The 25,724-nt window shown below is 38.7% G+C and overlaps 2 protein-coding genes across 2 annotated transcripts in view; both read left to right on the top strand.

Annotated features, from left to right (window-relative positions):
- The window catches only part of LOC137197342 (1-phosphatidylinositol 4,5-bisphosphate phosphodiesterase beta-1-like), a 29,001-nt gene extending 16,288 nt beyond the window's left edge, over positions 1–12,713 (top strand). The window contains exons 16-32 of the mRNA XM_067610688.1: positions 192–288; positions 743–827; positions 1,230–1,354; positions 2,148–2,302; positions 2,514–2,681; positions 2,764–2,863; positions 3,521–3,625; positions 4,407–4,519; positions 4,593–4,743; positions 4,912–4,965; positions 5,830–6,007; positions 6,219–6,351; positions 6,631–6,707; positions 7,244–7,333; positions 7,491–7,548; positions 7,724–7,810; positions 9,298–12,713. Coding sequence (XP_067466789.1) covers positions 192–288; positions 743–827; positions 1,230–1,354; positions 2,148–2,302; positions 2,514–2,681; positions 2,764–2,863; positions 3,521–3,625; positions 4,407–4,519; positions 4,593–4,743; positions 4,912–4,965; positions 5,830–6,007; positions 6,219–6,351; positions 6,631–6,707; positions 7,244–7,333; positions 7,491–7,548; positions 7,724–7,810; positions 9,298–9,450 — 1,929 coding nt within the window. The 3' untranslated portion in view covers positions 9,451–12,713. The remainder of the gene's footprint in view (positions 1–191; positions 289–742; positions 828–1,229; positions 1,355–2,147; positions 2,303–2,513; positions 2,682–2,763; positions 2,864–3,520; positions 3,626–4,406; positions 4,520–4,592; positions 4,744–4,911; positions 4,966–5,829; positions 6,008–6,218; positions 6,352–6,630; positions 6,708–7,243; positions 7,334–7,490; positions 7,549–7,723; positions 7,811–9,297) is intronic.
- Positions 12,714–14,289: 1,576 nt separating this feature from the next.
- napba (N-ethylmaleimide-sensitive factor attachment protein, beta a) lies at positions 14,290–25,268 on the top strand. Its single transcript, XM_067610687.1, has 10 exons — positions 14,290–14,549; positions 17,652–17,731; positions 18,293–18,409; positions 21,599–21,645; positions 21,734–21,811; positions 21,953–22,008; positions 22,669–22,753; positions 23,241–23,345; positions 23,545–23,613; positions 24,119–25,268. The coding sequence occupies exons 1-10, from the start codon at positions 14,452–14,454 to the stop codon at positions 24,269–24,271; spliced, it is 888 nt and encodes a 295-aa protein (XP_067466788.1). The 5' UTR covers positions 14,290–14,451; the 3' UTR covers positions 24,272–25,268.
- Positions 25,269–25,724: the final 456 nt, after the last annotated feature.

Below are 25,724 nucleotides of genomic sequence, written 5' to 3'. Positions count from 1 at the left end.
TTTTCCATACTTTCATATCTTTGTCTGGTATGATCCTGAAACAAGTATTAAACTGCATAATATGTGGTGTTCAAAAGGTCTTAAATTGAACTTGCAGACACCTTGTGTTGCACCGTTTAACCCAGCTCGCTGATTTGGATCGGTGAATATTTAGACCCAAACTTCCCTTTTCCTGTCATTGTTTATGTCAGGGTTCAGCAGAGCGGGAAGCCGTGGCAACAGAGGAAATGTCGACTCTGGTAAACTACGTCCAACCAACCAAGTTCAACTCCTTTGAAGCCTCCAAGAGTAAGAAAAGCAGATCAGAACCCAGTAGTTTGACACACTGAGACACACTCTGGTTGTCTGAATGATTTGCTCTAAATTGTTCTTTCTGGTGTCCTTCAGTATCATTTAATGCCTCAGGATTTGTCTGTACATTTCACATCTTAAGGATAATCTGATGAAAATTAAGTAGTAATTAGAGTAGCATGTTTCCAGTCATTGATCTTATTATTATTTCTTTCTTGAAACGACAAGCTTAGGAGTAAAAAAAATAAGATATAAAAGTGTATTTTTGATCAATATAATGTTTTAACTCAAGACATGTGTCCTTGCATTTTACCAACAAGATCTAAAAACCACCAAAAGGAAGAAAGACATTCAAATTGATGTCAAAAGAGAATCATGTAGTTACCGAGATAATTGGTATCTGGAAAATGTGTGTGTGTGTGTGTTTGTGTGTGTGGGTGTGTGTGTGTAGAGGCAGCCCGCTGTTACAACATGTCGTCTTTTGTGGAGACCAAAGCTTTGGAGCACCTCACAAAGTCGCCAGTGGAGTTTGTAGAGTATCCTTGGCAACAGTTACCACAGTTACACCGTACCATGGCAACCGCTTCTTCTTTGTGTTCTTCTTCCTCTTCTGATGCTTAAAAAGAAAAAGAAAACACCTTCAAAATCTGTCTCAGTCAATGAGTGACTTTTAATATTATTTTCAATAATTGCAGTTACCAGTGTCTATACCAGTGTATAATAGATATAATACATTAAAGTTTAATAAATATGATAGATAAAAGTGTTTTAGCAGCTGTAGTAATATCTATAGTAACATTTGTTACCTGAAATTAAGTATATGTTTATATGATGTTATGAGTGACGGTTTTCTTTTGGTCATGTGCAATTGGAAGATGACAAGGGGATAAAAGTGAACGAACTCACTCTATAACTGTCCTTAACTTTGCATCAACCAGATATAATAAATCCCAGTTGAGTCGTATCTATCCAAAAGGAACCAGAGTTGACTCGTCCAACTTCATGCCTCAACTTTTCTGGAACGCTGGATGTCAGCTGGTGGCTCTCAACTACCAAACTATAGGTAAAAAACTGTATATTTTTCACTGTTTTAAATCTGCACCTTTAAACAAAGATACAGTACTCACCTGGATAATTTATCAACACCAACAGGTTATGTTGAAGTCAGTGGTTCTAAATATTTCAACTTTCTTTTTGGTACATTAGGTCAAATGTAAATATTACCCACTGAAAACAATGTGCCATATTTCCTTAACTGATCCCCAAATTGATCCACAAACTGCCATGATTCAAGCTCCTAAATGTATTTATTGATTTCAAAGTTGAACATCAAAACTTCAATTAAACCCCATTAGTGACATCATGTTTTGTGCTGCATTTCTTTTTGGACTCAAAATTTTTTCTACGCAGTCACAGTCTTGTACTTTTAACTTTTAACAAACCTGATTTCTTTCTGTTTGTACTGATGAATCAATCAACCAAAACCCCAACATAACCCCTTCTACTTTACTTCTCAACAACTCTAAAGGCTGATTTATGGTACATCACTCGACACTTTTGATAAATGTGGCTCGACAGAAATTAAAGAGTCGTGCAACATTTTCAATTTATGCTTTGGTGAGCTAGCTAAATTAATCAAGCTAATTAAACAAGGATGTTACAAGTTATCTAAAGTTACAGACCAAAATATCAACAAGGAAGTTCAGTGAAAACTACAATCTCCATGGCGATGTTAGTAACACTACCCAATCACATTGCGCAACAAAGTAAGACGGTGTCTGTGTCATTTCTTATCAAAAGTGTCCAGCAACCTCCCATAAATCAGCCTTAAAGCTACCATCATCCCTGTCTTCCAGATTTGTCCATGCAGCTGAATCTCTTCATGTTTGAGTACAACGGTCGGAGCGGCTACAGACTGAAGCCTGAGTTCATGAGGCGGCCAGACAAACACTTTGACCCTTTTACAGAAAACACAGTGGACGGCATCGTAGCTAACACCCTCTCTGTGAAGGTACAGCTACAATAGTTTCCAGTAGGAGTCACCAAAGTCAGAAATGTTCAAATACTACATATAGTGGCTTTAAGGCAACACATTTTGACTGTATACTTGTATTTTTCTGCAGTCCTCTAGGATAAACCAATTAGTTTGTTATGAATTCTCACTGCTGTACTACATGTGTGTATTTATTCGCTGAGACATGTTTCTCTCTGTTTTGTTTTAGGTGATTTCAGGTCAGTTCCTGACTGAACGTAGGGTGGGTGTGTACGTGGAGGTGGAGATGTTTGGACTTCCTGTGGACACCAGGAGGAAAGCGCTGAAGACCAAAACCTCTCAGAACAACAACGCCATCAACCCAGTGTGGGACGAAGAGCCTATCATGTTCAAAAAGGTGAGATACCTGCAGAGAAACAGGAGGGAGAATCTAATGCTTTTCTACCATAATCTGCCTTTTAATGGTCTGACTCTGACAGGTGATTCTTCCTACTCTGGCTTCTCTGAGAATCGCTGCGTTTGAGGAAGGAGGGAAGTTTATTGGTCATCGAATTATCCCAGTGTCTGCCATAAGACCAGGTACCTAGTTTAGTTTAGTTTTTTTCTGTCAGTTTCACTTTCTATAACTCTACACACTAGTTTTTCTTCTATTATTCCAAAAAAAAAGTGGATTTTGCTTGTGTAAATGCAGCACTATGCCAGAATACTCATTAGACTACTGTTTAAAAGTGTAAAAGCCTTCCTGAATCATGAGGAAAATGGTTGTATTATGCCAAAATGTGGTAGACAGTAGAATAATGGACATTTCTTTACATGCAAATGTCACACATTATTACTTTAATCCCTAACTTGAAAGGATAATATCTGCATATTTCTTTTCCTGTCTCATTTAACACCCGTGTAGACTCTAAATCCGCTGATGTATTTGTCACATTATTCAGCAGCTGCTGCTGTCTTTTCTGCTGGCTTCTTCTGCTTGCTTTGCCTACTGGGAGACACATCCTGCCTCCCACAAAAACCCATTAAAACAACTTGCAGAGGCGCTGCTGCTTTGATAAAATGTTATACACCACTTTAAATGAAATAACTGGTAATTTTCTTAGTAATCTTGCTCTGCGTGATTGTACTGACTACATGTTGGGTGTGAACTCACCAGAGTCTTTCAACATCTTGTTTATCTTAACTAACCCCAACGATGATTACGTCAGACTTCATGTGTTCATGTTTTCTTTGAAGGATATCGTTATATCGGCCTGAGAAATGAGAAAAATCAGTCTCTGATTCTACCGGCTGTGTTTGTCTACATTGAAGTCAAAGACTACGTCCCAGACACCTTTGCAGGTATAAACTACTGTCAAGTCAAACTTTCTCCTTCACAACACTTTGACCTTTGACGAGGTGTCTCACGGTCAGACCTCCATGAACTTTGCTGTGGATATTCGTGGTCCACGTTGTTTAAAAACGTATTGTACGTTTTTTTGCTCTGATGTTGAGGCTAAAATTTCCTCTTGTACACAAAAAATATAAAATTCAAAGATGCAGACAGCCGTGAAATTTACAAAACACGTTCATGCACCCCAGCTTTCAACTCATGAATACTCAACACTACATAAAAGATAGATGTTGAACAATTTTCTTGAGCACAATCATGATTTCAACAGAGTAAACCATTTTGATTTAAATAATTCCTTCTCTCTTGCCTAGTTTTTTAAATCTGGCACAATGCAAACACATTTTTGGGGTGATGAGCATTATTGCATCTATGAAGACTTTATTCTCTCAGTCTTGTGCAAGATAGAGACTGTCTATATATTGTCCATTATGTCAATGTGCTAAAGTAGTTTCTCAAACAATTGGAGCTCCTTTCATGCATTTAAACTCTTGTGTTCCTAACCTCTGACCAGACATCAGTCCTTTACATTTGGCAACAACGACAAAAAAAAATCTTCCTGTGTTTGAGTAAAAAAACATTTTTGAGCCGCCAGCTACAAAAAGTATAACTTCTACAGCTGCTATATACACAACTGTTCCAACTTCAAATGTATTAACTATGTCCATACAGACCTTCTGATGCACAGCTAGCAGCTCTGTAAGTGTCTATTTCTATATATTTCCTCTCTAGATGTAATAGAGGCTCTGTCCAACCCCATTCGATATGTCAACCTTCTGGAGCAGAGGTCCAAACAGCTGGCGGCTCTGACGCTGGAGGACGGAGAGGAAGACACACAGACCGAGGTCAGTCCTCTTTCTAGCGTCTCTAGTCTTTGTCTTGAAAGCTTCATTTATGACTGTAATTCTCTATATTCAGGATGAAGCCGACAGCTGTGCAGAGCGTAAGAACGATCAGAAGTCAGCGCCGCTGGAGAATGGACTCAGCCTCGCGTCCGGCCCCGCAGGACACACGCCCATCGCCACGACGCCCAAAGCCTCCGCAGCCAATCAGCAAGCAGCTACAACAGGTAGCAATCATTTATTAACATGGAAAGACTCCACATAGTAATTTAAAAATGTCCTAGAATACAAAGGGTGCCCAAAGTTTAAAGTTTAAAAAATTTTCAAATGCTAAGAAATACTATTATAAATGTTATTGTTGTTAATGATGTTGCTATCTTCTCTTTGTATCTTAGATGCAGCCAAACCAGCAGCAAAGACTGAAGATCTGGTTTTAAGTGTTTTGATAGGTCAGTGATTGTCATAAATCAGGTAGAACTGATTCTTACAAAAAGTGTAGAAACACACACATGAACTTCATCTATCACATCCAGGTGAAGTATATCTTTCTAAAGACTCTCAACAATATCAAATGCACCATTATTATTTCAAATGTGTATTTATTGAAAGAAGTACAGTGAGTCAAACCCAAACTGGCGATTCATTTAGTACAGAATGATCAAGCATATTCAAGTCATTTAGGTAATTAGTTCCAACCATAAATGTGATATCAGTTGACTAGTTTAACTTCCAAATGCAAGATCAAAGTGACTCATAATAATCCTCATATTAAAAAAATAGATATCTTGCTTTTAAATATGTTTTTTACTATCTAATCTGACTTAAACGTGCTTTGACATTTATTGGAAATGTGGCTAACAGCTGCTTCAAATATCTTACAACTCAGTCATGACTGAGATGTTTTTACTTTAAGTTTAAATGAGTCGGAAAACCAACTTGTTAAGACTTTAAGGGAATAAAAGTCATATACAATAAATTAAGTCAATTTTTTTATGTTGACATGGTAAAACATGAATCATGAAACCACAACACAGTGCACTCAAAAATAATTCACACACCCGCACAAAACGGCAAAAAACAGACAACAGTAAAAATAACAACATCCAGAATTTAGTATAGAACAGATGAGCCTACAGTGGCCTACATTCATATGCACACATCTATATGGTGCCCATTACATTCAGTTTTCTCCTCTGTGTCCTATGAAACTCTTCAGCAATAACCGCAAAACCCGAATTTTATAATGAAAAGTCAGTTTTACTAATTATCTAGATCAATTATAACACATCCTGTATCCTAACCTGTGTGAGCAGATGTCCCAGTGTGCACCATAGAGAGTCTGCAGCAGTCCAAGCTTTACCAGAAGGAGCAGAGACGTCAGTTTAAGGAGCTGAAGGAGTTAGTGAGGAGACACCAGAAGAAAACCTCAGAGCTCCTCCGAGAATTCAACAACAAATACAAGAAGACAGCCAGACAGTGCAGCAAGAGCAGGTACGCGTTTTCTTACTAAACATGAAAAATATCATATCGTTGTACAGACTGTCAAGATATTTCAACTATATGGAATAAAGATGCACCAGTATGTGGTGAGATCTTATTATTATTGTTATGTAAAAGTCTGCAATTCATCACTAATCTATTTGTTTTCCTGTGTTTTTGTACGATGCATGGTGGGGTATTTATTTGTGTTTGTGCTCATCAGGGGTTCATGTTCGGACAGCGAGAAAGACGACCGCCTCCAGCAGCTGAAAGACGAGCAGCAGCAGCAGCTTCTGGCTCTGAGGCAGGAACAGTACTACAGTCAGAAATATCTACAGAGAGAACATATCAAAACGGTAAAGTCTAACAGAAACAGCTGCTGATGACCCCTGACCTTTACACCAGTCAGTTTTGATGTCCCCAATAAGTGCAACTGAATGATGATATATGGAAAAACAATATAATTACAATCAAGAAATCAAAAAGCTAAGATTCCCTGCTCTAAAATGAGGTTATACAGTATGTTTTACGTTTAGAATTTAAGTAATTTGTTTTATGCTCCTCTGGCTCTGTGTTAACTTGTCCCATTATGTTTTTGAACATGAACCAACATGAGCTCCTTTTTTCTTCTCCAGCTGACAGAGCGACTGAGCAGTCTGGCTGAGGAGAGTCACAACGCCCAGATGAAGAAACTCAAAGACATCTGCGACAAGTAAGATGAAAATCTGGGGCTGAAATTACATCACATTTGTTGGGTCTTTAATCTCTGCGAGGAATCACACAAAGAATTACACTGTGAACGGCTTCTTTCATAACGGCCGTACAGCCGTTGAAGAGCGTTTCTCTTAAGCAGTTTCAGGCTGTGGCAGATGGATCTCTGCAGAGTATCTCATGTATGTCTGAGGAAAAAAGACAGATGCCAATAAACTAAGCAAAGCTGTAAATATATATATTTTGAATGGCTTTGGATTAGAAGTGACTGGAAGGACATTTTGCAGAAGATGTCAAAATGTGCGTACACTATTCATATTCATCATACATTTCTGATTTGAGGCTATTATTCTGTTATGGTTTTATTATAAGAGGTGTAAATCTTTTAAATTCGTTCAATATAATACATCAAATTTGATACTTTGGGCAGATCCCTTGTAGAACATTTCTACCTGCTGCAGATCCAAGTTAGAAAAACTTTTTTATACCAAATCATCTCTCTGATTATTCATTCCAATGTTTTTCCTGCTGCTTCAGAGAGAAGAAAGAGTTGAAGAGACAGATGGATCGAAGGAGAACAGAGAAGATCAACCAGGCGAAGACCAAAGAGAAACATCTGGCCGAGGAGTACGATCCATAAACACCCCCACCATCTCCCCCTAGATACCTGCTGTAGCTCTTTCATTTACTTCATGCACCGATAATGTTTGCTAATCTTATCAAAAGAGAAAAATATTTAGCCCAGAACCAACGGAGCTCAACCCATCTGTCTGTGTCTTCCCAGGGAGAAGATGGAGATCAATAAATCCTACGTCAATGAAGTCGTCCAGAACATAAAACGGGTGAGCGGAGGATGAAGAATCTGGGTTATAGCAGCACAAAGAGTTTCTGATCGGCTTTTCTATAGATTGAATAATGCATAGAGGATGATGAAACTTTTATGGATGCAACACCGTCTTCTCTGACTCTCTGCAGTCATAAAACGCCTCTTCACACTCTTTTTCTGTCTGTCTCCAGCTCGAGGAGACGCAGGCGAAGCGCCACGATCAGCTGGTGGAACAACACAATGAGCTGCTGCAGGAGATTCAAGACCAGAAACCAAAGGTAAAAAGCATATTTAAACAGCGTATTCAGCCTCCCATCATTGCCTCTTTCTGTTCATTATGAAATTAATTTATTACTTGTTTCACCTCTGTGAAATACACCACCTACTACTCTGCATTCTTCACGCTTGACACAGAAAGAGATTTCTTATACGTGGGGCTCCAAGCTGCTGCTGTTTTTTGCTTTCGCACCCACACAGTTTTAGGATCAGCGCTGACGTCGACGTGCGGCGTGTTTGAGTGATGTAACATGCCCTCTGGCAGCCATGTTGGAGCTGTTCAACTGTTGGCAGTAATGGCTGACAACAGCTGGTTGCATTTCCATATGTACAGCCCATCTGTCTCTACAGTGGCACCTAAACAAGGCGAATGTCTGTGCTGTTTTTGACTGGGAGCTGATTCATCACGGATGTATCTCACTGATTCTGTGTTTACGTAATCAGAACTTTTTAGCTTCAGTATCCAGTTATGGTACGAGCTGAAGAAACCCTCACAGGGCAATGAATCTGAAGCGATCTGTAATCAGTATGTGGGTTTTTCATCCACCTGTTTTTATTCACATTTACAATTTGGAAACGATAAAAGCAAGATTAGAGAAAGTGCAATGGAAACAGACTTAATGAACGTATTGTGACGATTTAAAGCTCCACTCAAGCTTCCATGGACGAGACGAAAAATATCAGCGGACAAAAACATTTGAGTTTGACTGTTTTAATTACATCATTTTGTGGCGCTTTCTTCTTCTGCAACAGTTCGACGGCACCCAACTGAAAAATTAGCGCCCTCAATTGTTTATCTCGATGACCCTATTTGCATAGCACTAGTTGATTAATTCACAATTTCTTTCTGGAAATTAAAGTTAAATAAGAGGTTCACATTTTCTTAAAAGTCAAAGTCTTAAAACAACGGGCAGGTGTCCAAGTGAACATTGAAACAGATTTTTTCCTGCCGTAATCATTCCTCCTGTTCATACGGAGCATTAAAAGATTTCCTCCAAATGCACATCCAGTGTAAGTGATGAAGGACGAAATCCACAGTACTTGTTTAAAAGTTTATCTGAAGCTAATATAAGTCTTAAACTATCCAAAATTGTCAAATAAAGTGGATATCTTCCAAAGTTAAAGTCTTTTTAGTACAAAATTCCTTCTTTTTCTTACTATACTTTCACCACAGCTCAACAAGGAAACACAAATAAGGAATTTTAGACTAAAATCTGCTTGATGTGACCAACTCAGTCTGCTGAAGCCTCATATTAGCTTCAGATATACTTTGAATACTTTTGGATTTTGGATTTGGTCCCCCATCACCTCCATTGTAAGCACATCAGGAAGGGACCTTTTAATGGACAATAATAGCAGGAAGAATGACTACAGTGAGAAAAACCTATTTCAGTTTTCACATAGACACCTGACTGCTGTTTTCAGACTTACTCTACATTTGGATTGAAACGTGGCTGCTGTGAGTCACAGTTTTCGTCTTTTTCTCCAGCTGCAGGGGGCCGTGGAGGCCGAGTTTCAGGAGAAGTTCCAGTGTTTGCCCGGAGAGATCGAAGACTTCCTGCAGGACAGGAAGCCAGAGGTTAGAGGTCACAGCAAGTCCCGACCGTCGACCCCTCACGAAACTCTGTCGGAGGAAGACTGAGGGAGGCGACGAAGAGAAAAACGCGGAAAGCAGCGAGAGAATACGAAGAAGAATCGATCTGTGAAGTGAATCAAAGAAGCGAAAGGATCGAAATAAAAGGAAGTAAGAAAAGAACCAGAGGGAAACACTGATGAAAGGATAGTGAAGGGAGTCGATAGAAGCAGAGACGGAGACACAGAATCCAGATTATAAAGACTGTTACTTTTCTTTTTAATGGAAGAATGCTTTAACGATTTATTTTTTAATTCCATCCGAGCATGCACTTTGCTGTACTTCAGCGTTTAATTCAGATTCATTTAGTCTTATTTTCTGTCATCAGTTATTTTGACAGACAACTGAAACCCAAACTTGTCTGTACTGCATGATCTATCTATCTATCTATCTATCTATCTATCTATCTATCTATCTATCTATCTATACATCAGACTCAAGGCTCCATTTTGCATGGAGTGAAGGTTAACAACTACTAAAAAAAATCAAAAAAATCCCCTCTTTGCATCCAAACACCATATTTTTCGGCAGAGACGACTCATTTCTGAGCTGCTATTTTAACCTCTTTGTAGTCTGTCAGCGATGATGGTGAATATAACAACTTCTACATGTGATCTTTTCTGCAGTCAGTCTCAGAAATCAGTCAGAATCGACACTAATACGCTAAAACTAATAACAGGATCACTGCTTACTGTCTACTGAAGGACACACAGAGAAGAACACACACACACACCCAATGAACTGATGTGGGAAAATACACACAGTGTTTGTTTTTTTAAAGGATTTAGCTGTGTTTGGTAGTTTAAAACCTTGATATATCTTATTCCTCTGCACCATACAGCTCCTTTGTTGTCCAAAAAACTATTAAAAACACACAATCAAAGAGCCAAACTGTTGCACTGGGTGACATGTTCCTTTAGTACGATGAACACATGCAGGAAAACCTCATTATGAGACTTTATTTCATCTGGGAAATTACATTTGAACACTGGCTGGGTTGTTTGTAACCTTAATGTTACTAAGCTTTAAAGAGAGAGTTTCCGAGTTCCTTCATAGTGAATCTTTTCGAGGTTAGTCACACCTAAAAGTGTTTTTGTTTGCTCAGTTTAACGTGTTTTTCTGGCACGGAGGAAATAAATTCAGTTCAGTTCAAATCTTTATTCTCCCACAAGAGGAAATTCTTTTTGCAGCAAGGCGGCATCAAAACACAATCAAAAAACACAGCAAGACAACAAAAGACATGATGTAAAAGTGCTGGTGCTTCACATGCAATTCAGACAATAAGATGTGTGTTAACAGCAAGGAAATAAATGAAGTGCTAAGCTGTTTTATAATGTGTTAGGATGAAGAGCACTTATTGCACACGGGATTTATGAAAACTTGAACCTGTTGTACAGAGTTGTTCGAAATCTGTACGTCTGACCAGAAGGCAGGAAGGTAATTCCTTAAAGAGAGGATGGCCTGGATTTGATGGGATGGATTTAGCTTTCTGTGTAATTTGACTGTTATAAATGTCTGACAGAGACGGGCTGCTTCTCGCTCACTGCCTCGACAACGTTTCCTAATTGATTCCTGTTTTCACACATTTAAATTCCCGCATCGACAGATCGGCAGGAAGGTGAAGATTTTCACTTCATGATGAATAAAAAAAAAAAAAAAAGAGTCCAAAGCGTCTTCTGACATCTTTACTGCAGAAATACACCGAGGACTGAATCATCTGTCAAGCAGCTGAGAATGAGGCTGCAGCTGTCACAGATGATGAAGTTCTCACAAAGACACTTTCATAAATGCTAAATAGATGATTGTGACAACTTTCCAACAGCCTGACAGGAGAGAGTATGAGTGTGTGACTGATTTTACGTTTATTTCACTTTTACAAGAGAAAAGGCTTCAAGGATTAATAGTATCTCAGGAAAACTTGTCCAACAGTTGATTTTTTTTGCAAAATCAGCTGTTGGAAAAGAGGCGGTCGTCTTATATAATCAGGCCAATATTTTACTCACTAGAGCACTAAATGTGTATTAATTCGCTGCTGAAAATAGTCCCCGAGAAATGAGCTATTTACACCTGTTTGAGTAAGATTTGCTGAAAACTACAAGGCCCAGCTGTTGAAGGAAACGAATGGGAAAGTATCGACACACTTTGTTGGTTTTGATCTTTTCATGAGATTTTTTTTGACAATAAGAACAAGATAGAATAACACCTTCCTTTTCCTTTAAGTCATTAAATAATGGATTTTAATCATGCATTTATCTTATTCATTTATCTACTTATTTATTTATTTATTTATTCACTGATTTATTTATTTACTCTCTGTTTTTGGAGACAACGGGGGAATTTCTGACTAAGTCTTTACAAATATATTTAATAGAATGACTGTTTGGATCAACGTGCTTCTTCTATACTGTTTAAAGGAGGGGAGAGGATTCACACAGACGGATTGTGGGATTGTGTGATAAGTTTTTATGCATTCACCTGTTTTTAGTTTCAAAAAAACGGATCAGAGTTTTCTCTCACCAGTAGCAACACAACATCCCATCAGTTCACTGGTCTGACAGATTGATGTGAGAGGTGGAAGAGCCTCAGAGTCTGTTGCCCCCTGCATGATTTATTTATTTATTTCCACGTGAAAAGGTTGTTTTAACATAGTTATCATTGATCTGTTTATTTCTGAATTGTCATTTTCATGATAATTAAGGACCAAGAACGTAATTTATTACTAAGTAGTTTCAGAGTGCATAGTCTTTTTTTGTATAAATGTAAAATGAATGGAGCTTGTCACTCTTTGTACAGTGATCTTCCAGAAATGTTGGTACATTTTCCATGTTTTTTTGTTTGTTTGTTTGTTTTTTTTCCTCTGAACTTACACAACTATGGCTTAAAAGCTGCGTTCAACAACCTTTTTGGAAGGGGAACCTTTTATTCAAACACAAGCCACCGCTGATTGATTGGATGATCACGTCTGTACCTGACCTCATAAAGGTAGCCTACACTGCAATTTTAATGGCAATATTTTAGACTCAGCAGCTTACTCGGTGCGTTAATATTCACAGTCAGGTACCTCACTATCCTGCGACTACATCAGGTCAAAATTATCATGTTTGTGTCTGCAAAGTGGCTCAAGGTTCTCCGGCAAAATGCCTTGTTGAATGCACCGAGCACGTGATTAAACTGAGCATGCTTTATCGTCCACCGGTTGAATTGTTCACTGATTTTACTGAATGCTATTTTAAGACCGAGTGAAAAACTATTAAAAATATTTGATCTAAGAATTAAGTTGTTATGTGTTTATTGTTCCTGGTCAGATGACACATAGTCGGATGTTTCTGATGGATTTGATGAGAAAAATAAAGCACATTAGTGATAATTCAGAGAATAGAGATTAAGTGGAGTACAATATAATGTATATATGACTTCAGAAGCAGTCGTGATTCAGCTTTCTCCTCCATAATAAGTTGTTGTACTGTAGTTTAACATCTCAGCTGTCTGAGCTCAACATGTTGTAGGAAGACGAGCTGATCAGACATATAACGAATCATTACTGTTGTCAACCACATCAAGACAGACCCGCTGTATTCGTGTCTGTTCACAAAATGTTGCTGTGATTTTGTGTGAGAGGCTGATAATGTGGGCTCTTACAGAGAAGCATTGTTCTGCTGTCATCGTGGAGGAACGTGGAGGAGGTTTTTTTCAAGCTGAGAGATGGTCTGTTGTGTTTTTGTTGTTGGCACGAAGAAGAGTTGATTTGCTGGAACTACAGAGAAGTTTCAGCCTTTTTGATCTAACTGACAATACAGAAATTTCATGAACTAAATACAGCATACAGTTCACAGACTACTGTTGTGTTTTTTATCCTTGTATAACTGGCCTGTTTATTTATCTATTAATATATTTACCTGTCATCGTTTTCAGCTCACTCACGTAACATGTTTGCATTGTTTTATTAGTCTTGATATTTACTTTGAAGAGTGTATTTTCATATATCTGCACTTTAACGCAACCCTCTGTGGTTCAACTTATGCTCAATATTGTTCTGACTCAACAAACTACATGTTCAAAATCTAGTCAAAAAATACCAAATGTGTGAAGTTAATTTCTATTAATTAATCAATTAAATTGGCTCATTTATTTCTCTTATCAAATGTACCTTAAAGCTGCTCAAATCAATATTCTTATATTAACAATGAATCAAATTAAAGTATATTATGATATTATGTGGCACAGGACATTCATATGAAGAACACGGGGGGGGGGCTCATTGTTCTGGTTTTATGGCACATTTGGTCCACTCTCATTGACTTCATTTGCAGCTGCAGCAGTTTAGAGTGTTTTGAATGAAAACAGCTGCCAATTGTGACAATAAATGACACCGATGAGCGGTAAGAGTGAAAACAGTAAAGTAATCCAAAAACAACTGTCTTTTAGTGCCAAATTCCCTCTTTTTGTTACGATCTTTCCACTGCAGCCGAACAGGAAAACACTGCATGTCGAAACACAAAGAGGGAAATTTGTACTAAAAAAACTGTAATTGTGGAAGATATCTACATGATTTGACTAATTTGGATGGCAGAAGCCTCATATTACCTTCAGATAAACTTTAAATACATTTTTGCATGCCCCCCCCATCACTTACATCGTATTTTAAGGGATCTTCTAATGGTCAGTATGAACAGGATGAATGATTACAGACAGAAAATCTGTCTCAATGTTCATCTGGGCTCCTGACTATTGTTTAAAGACTTTTAAAAATGTGAATCTATCCTTTAATTTGTGTTCAAACCAGCAGGCCAGGGTTTTTTTCCCCCATCCTTTCCAGCAGATGGCGGCAGTGAGCTGCGGATGACCCTGCTCACTCGCCGTAGAGGAGGATCTGCAGCCTCTCAGCATCAGCATCAGCACCAGCAGAGACGTACTCCCGCTTCATCTCCTCTGCTCTCCTCCTCTCCGTCCACTGCGGAACATCGGCCTGTTTTCCTCCCATCCCTCCTCCAGCGGCAGACCCAGCTCGCCATGGACAACTCCGGCAAAGAGAAGGAGGCCATGCAGCTGATGGCTGAAGCCGACAAAAAGGTCAAAGCGTCCGGATCCTTCCTCGGTGGGATGTTCGGGTAAAGGATGCTGTCATTATTCTCTGCCTGCCTCTGTTTACTCTCTCTGTGTGTGTCATTTTGGTATGGGGGGAGGGATTCCTGCACGCAGGGCCCACCAAAGCTTTTCCTCACGGAGAAATCACGATGATAACAGACTTATTTCTGCATCATAATATTCCCCACAACGTGTCTGCAATGCTCAATAATGAGCTTTGTGTTTCATCACTATAATATCCCCATGATCTATTCTATACATCCTTATAGCAGCTGGTAACTTTCGCAGTGACATTGTGTCCTTCTCATAGATTTATTCAAGGATGCGTCTTTTTCTACAGCTGTAAGTAAGAAAATATGAGCTGTCATCACAGATAATGTGGCCTGCGTGCCGTGGCCTGTCACGCAAGAGAAATGTAAACGTGGTACATCGCCTCCTCCTCCTCCTCCTCCTCCTTCTCCTCCTCCTCCTCATCCTGCTACTGCTGCTGCGGGATGTGAGCGGGGCTCGGATGGAGCGTGTGGCCGGGCCAGAGATGCAGTGAGGCGGGGAGAGCAGCGCAGTCAGGGCGGTGTGTGTCTGTGGGGCTCCTAGCAGGGAAGCAGTCGGTGGCGATGTGGTGATGCGGGGGCCTGTCCTTTTTGTGTGTGTGTGTGTGTGTGTGTGTGTGTGTGTGTGTGTGTGTGTGTGTGTGTGTGTGTGTGTGTGTGTGTGTGTGGTAGGGGATGGGAGTGGACTGGTGGCCTACATGTGTGTGATGTTTATAAGTAAAATGGAAACACTGGAATATGAAGGAAGTGGTGATGTAACCTGATAGATAGATAGATAGATAGATAGATAGATAGATAGATAGATAGATAGATTATTGATCGATAGAGTGCTCATTCTAAAGTGGTCCCTTTTAAAAGAGAGATTAATCGTCTAACTGCTTCATCATTCCACTGTTGGCTACCCTATATGTAATATCTCACATTTTCTAATCTTATTTTTCCATGTTTATACACATGAATTATAAATAAATGTAGTGGAATTAAGTAAAAAAATTAATTTAAAAAAGAAAAAGATAGATAGAGCTGAAACAAGCAATGATGTTTTCAATTAATCGATTAATTATTAAATCTATAAAACATCAGAAAATACAGAAGGTGATGTCCTCAAACTGCCTGCTATGTCCGACCAGCAGGTCAACTCCCGAAGATATTTGATTTACAACTACAAATCAAAAAGAAACCTACAAATCTTTGCGTGTGAGAAGTTTGCTCGAAAAAAGCAATGAATCAATCTTCAACTGTTGCAGATCTTGAACATAGATGTAACATCAGGATCAGTAACAGATGATGCAAACTGTCAAACAGCCCAAAATTGATCAGTATGATTTTTTAAACCCAAACTCATTTTATTTAGCTGTAATTGCTTTAAGCTTGGCGCTACATAATTTCTTCCGCCATCATACTGTCTGTCACTTTTACCACCTTTACCTTTAATATTCGTCCACATATTGGAATCAATGATGCAGCTCAATAACATGATTATATGTTGTGTAGTCAGGCAGTGTGAGAACTGAACCAGGTCACATCTGTTTGCCCCTCATGAGCACCAGCGTGTATTTTTTTAATGAGCCTCAGCCCCAAGTTAAGAGATGAAGGAAAGTCAATTGGGGTCATTTTGTGGTTTTTTTTTTGTTTTGTTTTGTTTTGTTTTTGTGGCAGATTGTAGATCTGCAGCACCACCATCCACAAATGTGTGTATATTCACCTTACAACTATCATTTCTGTGTTCATGTTATCAGAAAAGATAAGTTTAATTTCATTGGTGAAAACTAACAATTTAGCTCTGATGCCTGGTGCAGCTACAGGTGTTATTAATGAACACTGTGCTGTTTTTAAACGTCTGCAACCTCTGTAGGTGTTTAACACAAATGTAGAAACCATGTGACATTTATTTAGCACTTATCTGACATCTTTTATAAACGATGTCCTGCTTTCTTGTAGAAATCTTAAAGGGGAGAAGGTAGATGCAAAAAAGCCACCAAAGGTCAATAATGAAAACAATATCCTCCACACAGGAGGCTCACAAACTTTATTTATCAAACAGATAATATTTCCATCTTAAAGATCCTTATTGGATTGAAATCTTGTTTGTTGTAGTTTACAAGCCTCAGACTGTGTTTGTATCTTTTTCTCTTTTTTTGTCCTAACAGGTTTTAATATATTTGATGTCTTTTTACAGCAGTGGATCCTTAAATATTTCCCTGTGAGATGCTAACTGTTGCACCCAAAGTGACAGCAGCTTCCTTTAACTAAAGTATATCTATTAGTTGATTAATCAATTAGTTGCCAACAATGAAATTAATTACCAGCTATTCTGATAAGCTATTAGTTATTATTAAGAAAAAATCTCAAATTCTCTGATTCCAGTTTCTCAAATGTGGTTTCTTTAGTTTTGTGACAGTAAATTAAATATCTTTGGGTTGTGGGCAAAAAAAAAAGACATTTGAAGACATCATTTTCACCATTTGATATTTTATGGACCAACAGATTAATCAACAATGACAATAATCATTAGTTGCCACCCTAGTAGACATTAACCTTATCTATTTTAATAATAAAATGTTAACAAAGTGTCACATTAAACAGATAAAATCTTTTATGGCAATTGAAAATGCATTTCTATACCAAAATGATGAATTTTTAACCGGCTCCGTTGACACCGGCTGCTTGATTCGTCGTCCTCTGTGTGTTTCTTCTGGTGTTGTGTCCCATGTGAGTGTAAACACTGTGTGAACTAGTTCAAGCTGCTCTCACAGGGCCGCTAATCAGATATACAGTAGATAAGATACAGACACCCCGATGAACATGAGCAAAATATGAAACAGAACTCATTTTAGTTTCATCAGGATGCAAAATCAGATACTGTAGAGGAGAAAATACTGAATTTAGAGGTGAACAGTCTCAGCCGCCTGGAAAACCCTGCATGCTGGTTTAAAATAACTGGACTTAAATGTCAGAGTGTGTTGCAACATCCCTAAAATATGATCTCATGGAGAGGTTATAAAATTAGAAAAAAAATGCAAAGGAAATGATTAATGTTTTATGTATCTTTGTGTGTGTGTGTGTGTTTTATAGGGGAAACCATAAGGTGGAGGACGCCTGCGAAATGTACGCCAGAGCAGCCAACATGTTTAAGATGGCAAAGAACTGGAGTGGTAGGTGACACACACACACACACACGTATATCACAGACTCATACTGCACCACTACACACATAAATCTGAGCACAAATAAACAAACTCCCGCATAAAAACACCCACACAGCATATAAATGATTCAACAGCCTGCAGAAAGTTTTAGATTACCGTGAACAGCAATAAAAGCTTTTAAATACACACACATATATAGTTGATTCATAGATGAACATTTAGCACTTTGTGGACCAATAAGTGGAATATTCATCGCTGCAGAAATCAATGTGTGATCTAGATAGGGCAGAGGAGCCAATAATAGCTCACGCTGAGCAGAATTTAGCTGTTTTGATGTGTGTTTTGAATTCGGTCACGCTGCCTGATGTGTGTCGACACGCTAAATCACCGATAGATTCGTGAGAAAAAACACCTGAAAATCTTAACAGGAATGATTTGTCACATGCAGGTTTAGAGCAACTAGAAAATGAATTTAATTTGCATGAATTTAACACTCAAACTCGATGTGTGTGTGTGTGTGTGTGTGTGTGTGTGTGTGTGTGTGTGTGTGTTTGTGTGTGTGTGTAGCTGCGGGGAACGCGTTCTGTCAGGCTGCTCGGCTCCACATGCAGCTTCAGAACAAACTGGACTCCGCCACGAGCTTCGTCGACGCCGGCAACGCCTACAAGAAGGCCGACCCACAGGGTGAGCGACGCCGCCTCACACACACACTAACACACACACACACACACAGTACCGGTACCCAAGCAAATGCAGCTTTCTGTCTCAGATCCTCCAACAATGTTAAAGATGAGGAGTAGTTTCATGCAACCACTAGAGAAATATTTCAGGTGTAGCTTATCTCATGTTGTTTCCTTCCATCGTGTTTCTAAATCAGATAAAGTAGATTATTGGGCTGATTAGAGTTAAAAGCATCTTTTTGCTGACTGTACTGAAGGTTCGAGGGGAGTTTGGTAAAAAGAGCTTTTATGTATGCTGCTCCCTATTACAGTCACTGGTTTCTCTGGGCAGATTTAAAGCTTTGCTGCAGGAACTCTGCGTCATCATTTATCTGCCAGTGTCGGGGTGTTCGCTGGGAGGTTTTTAATGCTTCAAATTGCTGCTGTTTCTCAGTCCAGTTCTAGTCTGTTTTAAGGTTGTTTTACCTTCTTTTTATTTATTATTTATATTGATTAACAAGATGTTGTGATAGATTTCTCTGTACTACTTGTTTTTTCGTTGTTCGTCTGAAACTTTACATTGCTGCTTGTCTTATTGCAAAAGAGACTTTTAATCTCATTGAGGTTTTATTGGTAAAATAAAGATTATAAAAAGTTGGACATCACTCCTTATCAGACCGAGATGGCCCGAGTGACATCCGGTCTGTTCCAGCTGCTGTTCACAGTTAGGAGATAAAATCAGAGAGTGTGTGTTGTTTAAGGATTCCTGATCTAGTTGTTGCTAAGAAAACAACAGCTAAAAGTTCCCGTTATGATACTTTTAAGAGTAGAAACGGGACAATCAGCATCACAACTGTTAGCAGGTGAGATAGCAAAGGCAAAAAGCAAAAGGAGAGTTGTTCAGAGTTCAGAGTTTACAGTCCTTGTTGCCCTTTTTCAGTTTCTCTTTGTTTTAATCAAATTTCATGTGATTATTGGTGAAATTGTGACACAGTTCTTCATTGTAATCCTCTTTTCATTCATTCATTTTGCGGTCTGTCTTCTGTATTTACTCAGTTGTTCAGTATGTTTGTCCTTGTGTGTGTCTTTGTTTGTTCCTCGCAGGTTTCATCAGGTCTGTTCCCAACTTTAGTAACGCAGATGTAAAACACTTTTAAGTGCAAGCTAACGTGTCTAAACATTTGATTTCTCATTACACATATAACAATTACTCCTGTTTTTGGCTCACTAAAAGTGTCTCCTTCTCATTTTCTTCAGTTGTCTACTCTTCATCACTAAACTTGAAGTTTTAGAGCTGCAACAAGTCGATTGATCAATTGGTTGATGACAGAAAATAAATCGGCAACTATTCTGATAATCAAATAATCATGTCAGTATTTTAGTAAAATGCTAAACATCACCTGATTGCAGTTTCTCAAATATGAAGATTTGAAGCTTTTCTGTATCATAAAGGATAGAAACAAAATATCTTTGGATTTTGGACTGTTAGACTGTTGTCTGTCCTCCTCTGTTGCTCTTCTTCAGGTTTCTTCCATTTTTTCCCCATTAACAGGGTCTTTAGAGGAGTTTTTCCTTATTCAAACCGAGGGTCTAAGGATAGAGGATGTCGTATGCTCTACAGATTGTAAAACCCCCTGAGGCAAATTTGTGATTCCTGATATTTGGCTTATGAATAAAAATGCACTTGAGTTGACAATTTATAGGCAAAACTATTAATCAAGAAAATAATAAGCAGATGAATCAATAATGTTAGTTGCAGCTCTAGCTTTCATAATTATCATGAAAAGGCCCAATATGTGACTTTTACACATTAAAATGTCTAAAAACGACTGGACCTGTGTTATATATATTTTGTTGAGTTGTGTACTTACATCATCCCAAATGTTTCCAACAATGTTCAAACCCAGAGAAATACGTAATTTCAGTCAAGGTAGCGGTCCGTTTCATTGGGTCGGCAGTCAATGGCGTCATATCCCCGTCAGCATAATGGTTGTCTGCCAGAAGCCGTCATAAATGAACTTTTTATCCAGTTTTAAGACACATTTTTATGATGCACTTTTTAGATCTTGGTCATCTTTAAGTATATCTTTTAACCGGATGAACCAGAGGATTTTAGTCATCGGACATCTGGATCTTATCAGAGAAATAAGCTGAGTAAATGTTAGTGGCAGCTCGGCTTGAAGCCCCTCCCCGTCAGAGAAACACTGATTTTTAACGTGAAACTGCTTTATTCAGTATTTTGTTTTGTTCTGGAGATGAGGAGACCTCTGCGGATAATTCGGCTCCTGCTAAAAAACCCCTGAACAACGAACACTGAAGGAATCCAAGCTGGGAGAAGCTGGTTGTTTAACAATGAAGACAACAACTCCCATGATCCCACACTACTTCATGACATCATCAAACTCCGCCTTTTGTTATTGTTTTGATAGAGAGAAAGGCAGAAAATTACATACTGGACATTTAAAGTCTGTGAGAGGATGAGGCTGTTTGGAGTGAACATGATGAACACCAGAACACAGTAGAGATGTTGAAGATAGCTCGTTGACTTAGTTTTAATGAGTTTTTGTTTCACTTTATCCAATAATACAGCAAATGTATTGAGACAAGGGCAAAGCAGACACAGAAAGAGGGCAGAGAGAGGAAACGCAGGTCGTGAAAGTAGTTTATTTACAGTAATCTGCATTTTCTCTTATATTCTAAGACACATTTTAAGCCTCTAAACATGATCAGAAAATGTGATGTCATGTTTTCCTATATAGTCTAACGAGTGTAGTAACATTATTAATCGTTGTTATATTAAGTGTTACTGTAAGTCACCGCCTCCTTCTTCTTTTATAACTATAAGACCAGCATGTCAGTGTAAAAATGAGGGAAAGCCTCTGTATCTCTGCACTTCACATTTGGATTCAGAACCCTGAGGTGGTATTGTTAGAAGATTAAAGTGGGTCCCTGGGTTGCTCTAGGAAAACTGATATCTGGGTTATGTTGCAACAGCCCTCCCGGCTCCCAGCGATGAGCTTAATAAAATACTGTGGGTTAGCAGGTTAGTAGTCACACGGGGAGGGAATGGAAATGGAAGAGTTTTAATTTGACTTAGTAGACTCAGAAGGCTTCAGTGGACTCTTTTTCTCTTCTATAAGTCCTTCCTGTTAGTTGAACAGTTTCCTTGTATTTATAACAAACCCTCCTTACCACCTTATCTGTCTCCTTCCAGAGGCCATCAACTGTCTAAATCAGGCCATTGACATCTACACTGACATGGTAAGCTCTGAACGTCTTCCTGTGACAATCATTCTTATCTTTGAATGATGTATTTCAAGTGTGTGTGTTTGTGTGTTTGTGATTACAGGGTCGGTTTACCATCGCAGCCAAACATCACATCACTATAGCGGAGATATACGAGTCCGAGCTGGTTGACATTGAGAAGGTAAGAAACAAAATCATTTATCTCTGCTTCCTGTGTTTATTCCTGCAAAGTTTGTTAGTGTGTTTAGTTGGTATAGAATTCATCAGATTTTTAAAAAATATGTTATGTATATGTCATATATATATATATATTTGTTTTCAGGCCATTGCCCACTATGAACAGGCAGCCGATTACTATAAAGGAGAAGAATCTAACAGGTAAATCTGGACCTGCAGTAAAAGCTGAACCGTATAAACATATATATGGTTAAAGAGGACATAACATGCACACTTCCAGATCTATATTTTTATTCTGTGGCTCTACTGGAATATCTTTGCATGACTTACAGTTCAAAAGAACTCCTTATTTATCTGAAAATAGCTCTTTATGCAGCCCTTCAGCCAAGGTTGAAGCCCTGGCTTTTGACTTAGAGGGAGCATTTGTACATACGTTCACGTTTTTTGTCAAGTTTTGTATGTTTGACCATGTTTAACATAGAAATCTGATATTATAAGAGTATAAAATGACAGAAATCAGTCTCATAATCAGTCAGATTTCGGTACTGTTGACATTTGTTGTGCCATTATTAAATGCAATGGTGACAATGCAACAGATATTATAAACACTGGTGTAGTGAGTCGCACTTGAAGGTTTAACTCTGTAATATTACGAGGTGACCAATGAATAATGCTGACAGCCACTCCTATGGGTTTATGAGGGTGTTGTAAAGTCACCATTTTTTCGGCTAATACATTATCCATTGTCTGAATTAGGCTTCTGTATGAAAGATCAGCCTGATGGAAACAACAGTGGTACAAACATTATCTGTTAATTATCTGTTAACTCATTTTTCTTTGTGCTTTGTTTGTGTGTTTCAGCTCAGCCAACAAATGTCTCCTGAAGGTCGGACACTACAGCGCTCAGCTGGAGCAGTACCAGAAAGCTATTGAAATCTACGAACAGGTAACAGCTGAGTTTATAACATCTGTGCAAAGTAGTGCAAAACCAAGACAATATCGCTTCAAAATATGTTACTTAAATACTCTTAATGTTCAGTTTTCTTGTTGTTGACTCACCTTTAATGGTTATTTTTGAGACTGTTTATTTGGTAGTGTTGCTTTGTGAAGTGTAATAGCATGGATAAGGTTATAATTACAATATTTCTTTAAATTCATATAGCTCCTTTCTGAACACATTTACAAAGTGTTAGAAGATATGTAAAAGCAGAGCAAGCGAGTAAAACGACAACACGAATTAAAACACCAATCACACTGTAAAAAATATGAACGCCCATAAGAAAATTAAAATGATGACTTTTTTAATGAAGAACAGTTTTTGCTGATTCACAATCAAAGCATTTAGAATAGTTGATGAATATACAGAATGAATATAAAGAACATCATATGTGATTACATGCAGCTTTAAAAGTCAATAAGTGTGTGTGTTTCAGGTCGCTATGAGCACCATGGACAATCCTCTGTTAAAGTACAACGCTAAAGAGTATTTCTTCAAGGCTTCACTGTGTCATTTCATAGTGGACGAACTGAATGCCAAGGTAACACACACACACACACACACACACACACACACACACACTACTGAATATGAGTATATGTCACATACATGATGATCTGTTATCATAAGATTACATATTTACAGGTTTTGAAAGGTGACCTTAGTTGTAAATGTAAGTAGCAAAACAGGGAGACTGAATACTGCATTAATACATTTTTGTGTGCATGTTTGTGTTTCAGTTGGCCATAGAGAAGTATGAGGAGATGTTTCCAGCCTTCTCAGACTCAAGAGAGCTCAAACTGTTAAAGGTAAATCTCCTTTTTTTTCAGTTTCTCTCCATTTCTGTTCTAACATTTTGTAAATGTAACACATGCTCAGCTCAGATTAACACTTCATTGATTTAAAGATGATTTATAGATAAGCTAAATGTTGTTAATACACGTAGTTTAACGTGCCTAAAGTTGGGTGAGCATACATATAGAAGCCTAGTATTAATGTTAAATGAGGTTTTACCTATAACCAGGCCCTGCAGTGGATATCAGTCCTCTGATGAAGCTTTAAATCCTACTTTCACTTTAATCCGACCTTATATCTACAGTTTATCTGCTCAGGCTAACCTACACTGGCCCCACTGGTTCATCTGAATGCCATGGCCTGCTCAGGAGTCCAGTGTCGTCCCTGCTTTTCTAGTTCACTTAACAATAGCCACAAAATATTCATAGAGTTTTTATTATCAGGTTTGCTTTTAACCTACAATCCGAGTATTTTATTAAGTTTTATGTATTGGATCGTGTTTACGTTTTGTCACAACAGAAACTCCTAGAAGCTCACGAGGAGCAGAACAGCGAGGCGTTCACAGAGGCCGTCAAGGAGTTCGACTCGGTGTCCCGTCTGGACCAGTGGCTGACCACGATGCTCCTCCGCATCAAAAAGACCATCCAGGGAGACGCTGGGGACCTGAAGTAGACAAATTTCAAAAAAAAGAGGGGAGAAAAGGAGGGGAGACTGGGGTGAAAGAGGGAAGAAAGATCAGGGTTCAGGGGATTGGTAATTAAATGGGGGGGAAGTGAGAAGGACAGGGATGGTAAAGATGTGTTAAGGTGGAAAAAAGGTAAGAAAAAAGAAGGAAAGAGAAGCGGAAAGATGTCGTGGGGGGATTAAGAGAGGGTGGGTGGGACTGCGGGAGTTTACAGTTGTACATATCAGTCTGCATGTGACCCCCCAGCGAGCTAAGCATCACCTTTAAATCATCTTTAGATGACCCTGTGTCCCTGGTCCTACAGTATTGCTCTCGTAACACTGGACAGAACTGAAGTAAAAGAGAGAACGGAAAAGATGTGTGTGTGTGAGTGTGTGAGAGTGTGTGTGTGTGTGTCCACTGCAGTAAGGTAAATCATACTATTTGATGGGAAAGTGTGCAACTTATATCAGATTTAAGGATATATGTTATTGAAAAGGGATAATAATGTTATTTCTGAGATTGTTATTTATTGTCAATACTGAAAATATTATTTATTGTTTATTATGGTGCTCAGTGTTACGATTCGTCTTAATATTTTAGGTATTAGCCCCTCTGCTCTCCTCCCCTCCTTTTATTCTCCTTTAGTTCCTCTCCTCATCTTTTCTTCCTCGTCATCCCCCCCATCGTCCTCCTCCTCTCTCTCTCTCCCCTCGTCCTCTCCTCACCCCTACGCCCCCTCCTCCCCCCGTCAAGTCAGTGATATCACCCATTGTGATTGGTTGGTTCTTTGTGTTCTGGCCAATGGTTGGTCGGTGCAGTTAGCCACCAGCGCTAACTCCCGTCCCTGCCTTGTTTGTGCATGTCTGTTGTCATGTTGATGTAAGTGTTCTCTGTGTCGTGCTAACGTGTGAAGAACATACATGTAGCCAGGTATCATTTGTGTGAAATCAGTAAATATGTACCTCAGAAACCAAGTTGAAATAAAAACATCATTGCACCAGATGTCTGGCTGATCTTTAGTGTTTATTCAGGCATCGAATATACAGACAAGACCCCAACACTGGATTCTTGAGGCCAATATTTGTAATGGAGACACTGTTTCTACTGTACATCACCTCAAACATACAGTATTTTGACTGTGCTTGTATTTATTTACTGACATATACCAATACCGACACCATATATCTGCGTAAAGCTAAAAAAGGCCAAAAATATCGGTTGGGCTGGAGGTGGATGTACCTTGCCTGAAGAGTTTATAAGAGTGACTAGTTCAAGCCAAGGTCACATTATGACTGTACCACTGAAACCACTTTGCCTAATGCAGTGACGAACATAGTAGGCCATGATGTCAGGCAGTAATCCCCAAAGCACAATTGAAATCTGCACTAAATCATTTTTTGATTGAGAACAATCTGAAAATGGACATAAAAGGATCACATTCAGTTAAGCCTTTAAATG

This window comes from Thunnus thynnus, chromosome 14 (assembly GCF_963924715.1).
Source record: "Thunnus thynnus chromosome 14, fThuThy2.1, whole genome shotgun sequence".
Classification (NCBI taxonomy): Eukaryota; Metazoa; Chordata; class Actinopteri; order Scombriformes; family Scombridae; genus Thunnus; species Thunnus thynnus.
The sequence above is the reverse complement of the archived record's forward strand: the minus strand, read 5'-3'. Positions and strand labels throughout refer to the sequence as shown.